Source organism: Amblyomma americanum, chromosome 3, assembly GCF_052857255.1.
Source record: "Amblyomma americanum isolate KBUSLIRL-KWMA chromosome 3, ASM5285725v1, whole genome shotgun sequence".
Lineage (NCBI taxonomy): Eukaryota > Metazoa > Arthropoda > Arachnida > Ixodida > Ixodidae > Amblyomma > Amblyomma americanum.
In genome coordinates this window covers 126,359,993-126,370,706 of record NC_135499.1, presented here as the reverse complement: position 1 = coordinate 126,370,706, position 10,714 = coordinate 126,359,993, and the positions used below count along the sequence as shown (strand labels likewise).

Below are 10,714 nucleotides of genomic sequence, written 5' to 3'. Positions count from 1 at the left end.
TTCGAGGTTAGGACTCCCACTGTCTCTTCCAGTTATTCTTTCGTTCGGCGCGAGCGCAAAGGGATTCCCGTTAAGCAGTGTCTGCTGCTACCTTCATGATTACATAAGTGCAACTGATCGATTACCTTGTTAACTGTGTACAAAATTTTGTGGCATGTCCAAAAACGCTCGATTCTATTCCTGATAATTCATATTTCTTTAATTCAATTGACTGTTCTAATTTTATAGTGATTTAGTCTTCTCACGCCTATTTTTCCCCGCGAAAATACCTCATTGGGATTATCTACTGAAGCTTGGCCAATCCCCCTGCGCGGGTATGTGCCATGCTTACTTAGGAGAAGAAGAAGAAGAAGATGTGGAAGGCGCTCTGAGAGCGAGAAGAAACAGAAGAAGATGCCTCTAGGGTCAAGAGCGGTTGTACCTTCGCTACGCTGTCTCGCCTATGACACCGACTTCAGCCAGCAGGTCGCCCTGTGCCCGAAAGGCTCCAATGGAGGAAACCATGGGGCGTTCACAGCGGTGGCTCTGGAGGAAGGCAGGCCGTTGCTTCGACTGCTTCAGCTGCGTGAGTGACTTTCTGCATGTGTGCGGGTAGTCGGTATTTTGCGGGCTGATCAGTAAGAAAGGAAGCGCATATTGAACACCTCCGCACTCAGTGAAAACTTGGGGAATCGGAACAGTGGAAGTGCATGCTCAGCATGTTTCCGCAGCTAATTTTAGCCTGGTAGTGAGCATTTAGAAAGAGCCAGAGAGGTACCAAGACTTATCCCCATTTTATGAACCGAAAAAGTGACCAAAGTAAATATCCCCATGAGTGAGCCCATTCATGAACCGAGCTGGATCACAGGCGGCGTAGGGTACACGTCTAATACTGGGGTCGCGAGCGTGCACTTGCCAGCCCACGTTGACGACATTTTCGTTTCGCTGGTGAGCCGTTGAACGGGATTGCTCATAGCTACGACGTACTGCGGAGGGTTTATATTAAAGAGTTGCAAAGCATGAGCAGGCGGCAGCGTTTAATTCAAGGCCACAGGGTTGGCTGCATACTACTTATGTACTTGGAAGCATATTTAAGGCCCATTTCCTCAGCAACTACAACACATAGCTCCAGCAGACTGGATCGATTTTATTCCCCAGTCTGCCTTCTTTTTACTGAAATAGAATACATGTACATTTTTTGCTTTTTATCACTCCTGTTAGAGAATTGGCTTTGCAAACGGGGCGGTACTGGCTCTATAGTAAAGGGAAGAGCATAGAGCCACTGAATAAGTTCAGGAAAGTTTCGGCATCAGTGATCGGTAGAAAGATAATACAGTGCTTACGTCGCCAATTTTCAGCTGTGGAAGCAACTTTCATAGTTCAATTAGCATAAATATTACATAAATAGCAAGAATTCTTCATTAAGTCTCACAGATCACCCACAACAGCTGTGTTGTAATAATGCATTACTGACTATCGTAGTGTCGTCCTCGTAAAAGGACATCCTCACATAGAAAGGTCGCATGAAACATTTTTTTCACTACCAGAACCGGAGTGAGCCTAGCCATTGCATTCGGGGAACACTTCCGAGGTCATCATTTGCATGCTCCTTGCACATATACTTTTGTAATTAGTACGTAAATGACATCTCAACTTTCCATTTACTGAGCAGCAGCGATGCGAGCGCTGCTCTAAAGAACAGTGACAGTCAACATGCAATCATCTCTTCATCTAACTCATGCCGCAGCGCACTCGGGATACTAGTCTCTTCATCCTCAACATATACAGCCACCCGAAGTGCCTGCGGCACACTTCGACCGACTATTCACGCTTGCTAGGCTAGCCGCACACAAATGCCCCCTCCCGATTGTAGGGGACTTCAACGACCCGCACACGGCCTCGGACTACACAGCCGACACCCCCAAGGGGCGCAGGGTATGGCTCGCAGCTCAGCAGGCCGGCTTCTACCCCTACTCGCATCGGGAACAGTGTCTGCGCAGACACTACTCCTGACCTCACCTTCACCCACCGCCTCCCTCACGCAGCGTGGTGTAACACCAAGGAGAATTTGGGTAGTGATCACTACATTATCGAGATTATCCTACAAGCAGGCCCAACACGTAGACCCTCTCGTGATGCTACCATCACGAAGTGGGACTCGTTCCGCGCCTCCCGAGCATCCCGCACTCTACACACCATCTCAGGCATAGCTTCTTGGTGCGACCAACTCCAGAGTGACGTCCGCGCCGTGACTAGCCAACTCCCAGAGGACTGCCCCGCAGACGCGATGGATTCCCATTTTCTGCACCTATGGGAGGCCAAGGCGGGTCTCGAACGGAGGTGGCGGCGTCAGTGCTGGAATAGAGCACTCAGGCGCCGGCTGGCCCGGCTCAACAAAGAGATTGAGACGCATGCTGCAACTCAGTCTTGTCAAAATTGGGAATCTCTCTGTAACAAGCTGGACGACAACATGAGCCTGCCCCAGACCTGGAACCTATTCCGCCATCTCATTGATTCGACTCAGTCCTAGACACATTAGAAACACAACCTCATAAAGCTCATACACACATCCGAGGCCTCCCCGCAGGAACTCCTCGAGGAGCTTCGTGATATCTACTTCCCCGCATATCCCTCCGCAGACCACCCTGACTACACAGGCTCCCCAACGACTTTCTCGACTAGCCGATCACCGAGGCGGAAGTGAGGGCAGAACTTCAGCGCCTCAACGCGCCCTCAGCTCCTGGCCCCGACGGAGTGCACAACAAGGCACTCCGCAACCTAGATTCCCCCTCCGTCAAACCCCTCACCCACTACTTCAACGAATGCTGGCTGCGCGGCGCCCTCCCACCTCAGTGGAAAGACGCCAAAGTGGTCTTTATTCCCACATCCGGCAAACCACTTCTCCCCGCTAACCTCCTTCCCATCTCTCTTATGTCATGTGCGGGCAAGCTCACGGAGCGCGTCCTCCAGACCCGGCTCAGCCGGTATTTGGAGAACAACAACCTTATGCCTTAGTGCATGTTTGGTTTCCGCCCGGGCTTGTCCACCCAGGACGTCTTTCTACAACTCAAGCACCGCATCCTATACTCCCCCGCGGGCGATACCAAGACTATCCTCGGCGTCGACCTAACAAAAGCTTTCGATAGCGTTACCCACGCAGCCATCCTAGAAGGCCTCCACGCCCTAGGCGTAGGCCCGCGAATGTACAATTACATCCGCGATTTCCTCTCGGAATGAACAGCCACACTCACCATGGGCGACCACCAACGCACTCCTCAGGAGCTGTACGAAGGTTGCCCTCCGCCTACCCCCAGCACCTCTACTACCCGGCTCCTCAACCTCAGTACCCACAACACGTCTGAGGAGCTGGCAGAAGCCACCCTAACAGCACAGCTGACTCGCCTGTCGAGTACCGCGGCAGGCCGCACTCTACTCTGTCAGCTAGACATCACCCCGATCACCCATACTACCGAGGGGGTTCCCCTACCTCCAGACCTACGCTCCCATCTCATCATCCTTTGATTCCCTAAGAACACCCAGCCCGAGCACGACGGAGAACACAGGACAGCCCGCGCCAAAGCCCTGCACAAGCTCTACGGCAACAGTCCCGATGTAGCCTACGTGGACGCGGCAGCGTACTAGTCGGGCTCCCGCATGGTTCTCGCCGTCGCTAATTCTCAGGCCCGACTAATCGAATCAGGATCCGTCACCACAGACTCATCGGAAATTGGAGAGGAAGCGGCCATTGCACTCGCTCTTGCCTCCACCTCTGCCATCAAAATTATCTCCTACTCAAAATCTGCCCTATCCAATTTCGCCAAAGCCCTGATATCCCTCACCGCGGCTCGGCTTCTACGCTTCTGGCACCCCACCCACCCCGTAACCCTTATCTGGACCCCCGCACACGCAGGCCTCCCGGGTAACGAGAAGGTCCACTCCCTCGCCCGAGGTCTCACTTTCCGGGCTGGCGTTGGACCTCCTCCGCCATCCCGGGAGCGTCTGCTTACGTTCAAACATATTCTTGCCTACTACCGAGATACCCGGCGCGTTTACGTACCGCCGGCTCCCTCCCTAACCTTAACCCAGGCCTCCCACTGGCGCCGACTCCAGACCCGAACTGCTCCTTACCCTACTCTCCTTCATGCCCGCTACCCCGATCAATTCCTTTCTTCTTGTAAGCTCTGCGGGAAACCGTAAGACTTCCTTCATGTCCTCCTCACATAACCTACCTTCCCACACCCTCCATACCCAACCACAGCGGAGTCATACTGGGAGACTCTCCTGGTCAGCTCCGCTGCTGCTGACCAGCGCCGGATAATTACCGACGTCCTGAAGCGGTTGCCTCGTGGCATGTTAGGGGTTTTTCCCCCCTCTGTATTTGGCAATAAATGTTTCCACCACCACCAGTCAACATGCTCTATGTTCACACTCACCCGCGCTTGCTCTCTATGCGAAATGTCCATTGAACTATGTTGATGGAGTTATTCAGTGTGCTTGCGTGGGCATGCTTAAAAGAATATATGATTTCATTGTACAGGCCTTTCTTGTGTGACCCAGGGCACCCCGCGGAAAGCCCTGTTCTGCTTCTGCCTTTTGCTGCCCTTTCTCGCTTTGATGGGACTTGCTTGGAACTTGGTGCTCAAAGATCTAGATGCGAGTTGCTGTAGTCAGCAGCAGGCAACGACAGCTTTCATGAGTGAGTACATCGACTCTTCTGGCGTGTCTATGGATGTTCTTGATAGCGCTCTGAAGCGTGAATTGAAAAAGCTAGCATTGTAGTTGGATATCCGAGGGTCTTGGCTTGCATTGCAACTCTTCAGTCAGTTGCTGGAACATAACACTTGGTTGTTTTATGCTCTCTGGTTGTCGTGCTTTTTAACAGTTATTATTATGTTCCTCGGATACGTCAAAATATTTACGAGTGTCACATCCGCTAAAAAAGTGCTACACATTTCTTTTTTAGAATCGTGCTCAAAAGAAACGAGTAATTGCTGTGCCCCATATTTAATTTCGGCACGCGCATGGTTGTTGCGGTCGTTTCAGAGTGGCACGGGAACTCAAAACATCAAATTGAGACAATCATTTACAGCATAATCAGCCCGCAAAAGCCTGCAGAACTGTTCGATCCTCACCAAGTTACTCTTTGTAGGCAATTATAATCTGCGACCCTTTACTGTGAAAGATTTCCTTTTGCACGGTCGCTTCAAGAAGGATGAAAGCTCCGTGATCCTGGTTCCTTTGGTTTTTCCGCGTGCATATATATGCGCGCACGAGTGTAAGGTTTTCGCTTTCTGAACAATATGAACAGTGGGCAGTGCGAACTATTCGAAAGCAAAGCAAAGATGGAAGGCAAGACCATCGTTGCCCATTTGGACTTTACATTTCAGTGGAGTTAGCTCAGCAGATTATGCATGACTGCGATGATGAAGAGCGACAGTGCACTTGAGGGAATACCCATGCGTAGTTCCTATTCAACTTTGAGTATACCCCCGCTTATCAGTGTGCGCAGCGGCTCCACGAGCCGAAGACGTGAGCGGCGTGAATTCCTCTGCGATTGAGTGGACGGGGTCTCTTGGCGACCGTGTGGTGTGGCGAACGTGGTCCCAGTCTAGCCGAGAGCCACCGCCGGGCACGGACGATGTGCTCTGGGGCTACCCGGACCTGCTGGTCGACGTGAGCGGGATCTGGATCCCCTGCCCGAGGCTCACAGTGCTCGTCACCACGTCTCCCGAGCGCAGGCCGCAGCGGGACACGATCCGCTCCAGCTGGGGGCTATCTCGCCAGTACCCCAACTGCACCCTGCGCGTCATCTTCTTCATGAGCGTGGTTCGGGGTTTGAGCATGCACCGCTTCATGAAGGTAAGGTCTCCAGGGTACGGCCGCGCTAGCAGTTTCCCCTGTGCGTATGACTGTATAGTTGCCCATTGAGCTGCCACCGCTGTTCATTTTACTGGACTTTATGTATATGCCTACTGTGGAGCTAATTTGATTTATTTTGATTTATGGGTGTTTAACGTCCCAAAGCGACTCAGGCCATGAGGGACGCCGTAGTGAAGGGCTCCGGAAATTTCGACCACCTGGGGTTCTTTAACGTGCACAGACATCGCACAGTACACGGGCCTATAGAGCCGCCACGGGCCGTGGCGGCTCGATGTGGAGCTAACGATAGAAGGAAAGGTGATATCGGCACCTAGCTAAACGGCTGATTTCTGTACATCGAAGGCTGACCACGCGTTTATATGATACTTAGTGTACTGAAGAGAGAGTGGCGATGCTGCTGGCAGGTCCTGTTGCGCTGCACCATCCATTTGAGTTGCTGGTGAAAGCGCGCATTCTTTCTCAGGATCCTCCTGTTCTGTTGACAGCCGGCCGTTCAAGAATTGGAGTGGCTGCTATCTGCTCCTCACTTGATTCTTTCGAGTATGCACACCATTATCGACGGTGAACCTCGTCCCCATGGCGTTTCCATAGGGGATTATTTATGGTACGGACCTGGGATAAACTCTCATAAAAAGGGGTTCTTGTTGCTGAAATGTACTAATACCTTGACTCCTCCGCTCCACAAGCTTTTATTGTTTGAGCTCCATTTCAGACTGAAAATCTGGGTTAAGTATGCCATGATTAGAATGGAGTCTTCTACAGATAAGCATTTTGGCAAGGCTCTTTGCCGTGGTCGAATATGAAACAACATGCAGACTTAAAAGGAACTCGCAAAGCTTCGTAGCTATGTCTCCGCTCTCAAGCATTTGAGGACTTGTTTTGTTTCCTGTACTATCCGCACTACCTGGCCATTGGAAGACAGTCGGGGAGGTGCCACCTTCACATGTCGAATTTGGTTCTTCTGCATGATTTCCTGAATTCTTAACGCACAAGCTTCAAGAAATCCGAACATCCTGACACTTTTGCAAACATTTCTTCGTGTTTCTGCAATAGGTATGTGTGCCACTGGACTGCAGGATTTACAGTGTTTTTATAGCTGTCGTATATTCCCACTGTACTATTCTATTTGACTACCGGAACAACTGGAACCGCCTATACGGAAGGCCGCACTGGCTGCAAAATTATTTTTCTCACTAGTTTGTCCAGTGCTTCCTCGACTCTCAGCTGAAGAGCAAGTGGAACTGGACGAGGCATGAAAAGTTTGGAACCGGCCACTTTCACCCGCACGGGAGGTCTGTTCCAGTTTCCCAATCCTGGTAAAAAAATTTTGGTATACTTTCTCAGCAGCACTCCCATTGTTGAGTTCCAAGACTTTGGTTGTCCTCTTCACATGATGGATCTTCAATCCCAAGAGCCTTGCACTAGTCCCTGCTAATCACACTAACTCCACCTCCCTTGATTACGACCAGACGCAGTCGATCTTGTCTACCTTGCCCGGGCAACCGTGGACCCAAGTACCTGCATCCTTTGCTGATTGTACGCGCGAAGTCTCAACTCGCACGACTGCAACTTGCGTTTTTACAAGCGCAGGCGTCGCATAGCCCTCACATTAAATCACGGAGCACATAGCTTCTAAGTCCGCTTTCATCTCAATGTGCTGACCATTGATTTCTGCGGAAACGCGTAGTGCCAGTTCGTCCGGCGCTACTTGGAAGATTGCGTAAATATCAGCTGTTGCGCGGCCGCAGCCGTGATGGCTATTCGGCTCATGACTCCTGGGCTTACGTTTCCGCTGGCTCTAATTTTACGCTGGCAACTCTGCACAGAGTGTCCCCGCTCTTTAGAATAATGGCATTGCACGTACTGAAACGGGCATTCGTGAGCCTCGTTAACGCTTTTGCAGCGAAAACAATGGTTGCTTGAACGCGATCCACTGTCGCGTAATGCTTTCGTTCAGTTAGGCTTAGCTATTATAGCTCAATTTTTCTGGACGCGGCAAACTTGTTGGGTACCTTTCCCAGAACTTTCGGATTCACGGTAGGCATATTCCGCTGCTGTTGCTCTGTTTCTGGCTATCGTGAAGGTTAGTTTGGGTTCTGAAAGTAGCTGTCGCTGTAGGGTTTTTCTTGGAGGCCGCAGGCCAACCTGTCTAGGGGCATGTCGTCCAGCTTTGAGCTGGAGTCGCAGTGTTTGGACAGCCGGCGAAGTTCGGCGACGCAGTCCGCAGTGCTCTCTCTCGGATGCCGGCTACGATTACCGAACTGAAACCGTTGAACGATGACGGACGGTTTCGGGTTGTAGTGCATCTTCAGATTTCACACGGTGTCGTCGGAGCGTGTATGGAGGCGGCGTCGGTGAGTGCTAAGAGCGGATTGCGGCGTAGGTTGCTGCGCCGCACACAGTGTACAGCACGGCACACTTCTGTTCACTAAATGTGCTGCCGTTAGCAGTAAAATAGAATTCCAACCTTTCCAAGAACAAAGGCCACGCCGTACCGGTATTGGGCTCGAGCGCTTCAAAAGCTCTAAAAATGGTTGCCGACGCCAGTTGCAAAACGCTCTCGCCATTCCTCTGGGTCAACTTGCCGCACGGTGTCGTTCCACTAAATCCTGCTGTTCCAGTAAACATTATATCTTCATTCAAGACAAGTACTACTGCAAGACGTGCACGTACTACACGCTCCACACCGAGTGCGCTAGCCGGGCTGAGGCTGACGAAACTTTATTGCTCATAAGCGTAGGGGAATAAGGCAAGTTAGCTAGCGTGCCGCAGGCTGTGGAGACCTTTGGCGACGCCGGCCCATTCGACGGCCTTGGACTGAATGTCGAGGTCATCGCTGGACCTTAGCTTATCCCGAGCTTCTTTAGAGGAATCAGGCAGGAGTTCTGAGGGAGGCTTATGGACTTCGTACGTCCAGATCATATGGTATAAGTTATCTTTCTCACCACAAAAACGGCAGGAGGGTTTGGTATTCTTATTTATGAATTTAGATATGTAGTTTTCGCTGGGGAGGGTCCCCGTCTGTAGATGTCTCCACACGACCTGTTGTTGTCTGGTCAATGTTTAATTGCAATGCAATAAGAACACTTCCACCACCCATAAAACTGCGCTAGCCGGGGAACACACACGTCCACACCACACACACCACTTAAGCTCTGGCGCACTGCACCCTGGTCACGTCCATGGCTGCCTACCTAACATTTAGCAAACTTAACTTGTTAATCCAAACGAACCCATAAGAATCGCACACACATGCACAAGTATGTATTTATCTATTGTGGTTGTTTGGTTTCCGTCACTTGCGCAAATTTTTGCAACCAGCGTTTGAGTCGTGTGTTTGCATCATGCAGTGTATTTGATTGAAACGGTTGCAATTAGAACTGTGTGGATTCTTTTGTGCCTATTAGTATTCACTGTGTACGTGTAAAAAATTGTTGTCGACTATAATTATACATTGTTTCTAGGCATTTTTCTTAAGCTATGTAATTATTGGTTTGATTTTATGTCAACTAATGTTGAGACACCTGTGCTATGCTGGTTTATTGTTAATTTTTCTCTTTGTTTCCTTCCGAATTCTTCACGCATTTTATGAGGAGGAAGGCCGTTGTCATGCGTTTCTGCTTTCGCCCTCCTTCCTGGAGCGTATATAAAACCTTTGTCAAAACTTTAGAGTCCAAGGGGTTTTTTCTGGGCCGTGCAGTGAGGCGCGTTATCCATGGCCAGTATTCCGAATCTCTTCAAAGTGATATGAACTCTCGTCCACACGCCTCCCTAAGTTAGGACTTCCACGAATCCTACAAGAGCCCCACTGCGCAGCACTGAAGTAAACCACTTGGTTTCTTTACTCTTGACAAGTGCTGCACGTACACTTCAAATAAAGTTTTGTTCAGTTTGCTCACAACGTAAGTTACGAGATACCGCAAAAATTACAATGAAGGATGCCCTTCTGGCCGATTATATACGAGACATCGAATGCCTGCACGGTCTGTGAGTCTTACTCTCCAAAACAGATGTTTAGTCCCCCCCTCTCTTTCTCGCCCACAGCAAGAGTACAGGCAGTTCAAGGACATCGTGGCCCAGGCGGCGGCACCGAGCGTTCAGGAGCCCCCCGCATCGATGGCTGCTCTGCTCATAGAGTGGGTTCCCGGGCATGTGCTCGACTCTGAGTTCGTGCTGCGCGTCACCGACGACACGCACGTGCACGTGCCCGCCGTGCTAGCTGCTGTGGACCAGCTAGCGGGCAATACATCCTCTGGGACCATGTACGGTCACCTGTCGCCAGGTGGCGATCACCTGGAAGGCTGCGCCTACATGGCCAAGTCGGAGGTGTTCCGGCGATTGCAGCCGGGCTTTGCCGACGAGCAGCCGAACGGAGACGAAGGACCGTTGGTCACGGGGCGGCTGGCTCGTAGGGCGGGTCTCAAGCTGGTGCACCTGGAAGGCATCGGACCCTGCCATCGCCCCGAGGACTCACTTCTGCAGACGTGGCTGCGGGAGGGCAACGTTAGCTCCTCGCATCTGACGCTGCACGGACTGCAGCCGAGGGAAATGGCAAGCCTGCACTGGAGCCTTTCGCAGCGCTGACCGTGCAACGTCCCCGTGGAAGTCGAAGGGCGTGTGAAATAACTGTGCGGTGAAATACGATAGAGATAGGGAGCGAGGTCGGCTCATTGCACTTAGTTTGAGTTTTTATATGTGTCGTCCGACTTCATTGCCAGCGCACGAAGACTCGTTAAATAGAAATAAGTTTTTCCGAACCTCGTACCATTATTGTGATGTGTGAATACTTCCTTAACAACTTAGCATAAAGAGGTGCTTTCAGCGCTTCGAACGCAGTTTGCCGCATTCTTATTAC

The 10,714-nt window shown here is 51.1% G+C and overlaps 1 protein-coding gene across 1 annotated transcript; it reads left to right on the top strand.

Annotated features, from left to right (window-relative positions):
- The first annotated feature begins 4,542 nt into the window (after positions 1 to 4,542).
- On the top strand, positions 4,543 to 10,513 carry LOC144123289 (beta-1,3-galactosyltransferase 4-like). The gene is made up of 3 exons (XM_077656141.1): positions 4,543 to 4,675; positions 5,480 to 5,838; positions 9,904 to 10,513. The coding sequence occupies exons 1-3, from the start codon at positions 4,594 to 4,596 to the stop codon at positions 10,441 to 10,443; spliced, it is 981 nt and encodes a 326-aa protein (XP_077512267.1). The 5' UTR covers positions 4,543 to 4,593; the 3' UTR covers positions 10,444 to 10,513.
- The last annotated feature ends 201 nt before the right edge of the window (positions 10,514 to 10,714 follow it).

Bases quoted from the DNA above. Each gene is read 5' to 3' on its own strand.
- LOC144123289 (XM_077656141.1), top strand. From the start codon at position 4,594: ATGGGACTTGCTTGGAACTTGGTGCTCAAAGATCTAGATGCGAGTTGC. The intron at 4,676-5,479 runs GTGAGTACATCG...CCCGCTTATCAG, and splicing joins GGCAACGACAGCTTTCATGA to TGTGCGCAGCGGCTCCACGA. The intron at 5,839-9,903 runs GTAAGGTCTCCA...TCTCGCCCACAG, and splicing joins GCATGCACCGCTTCATGAAG to CAAGAGTACAGGCAGTTCAA.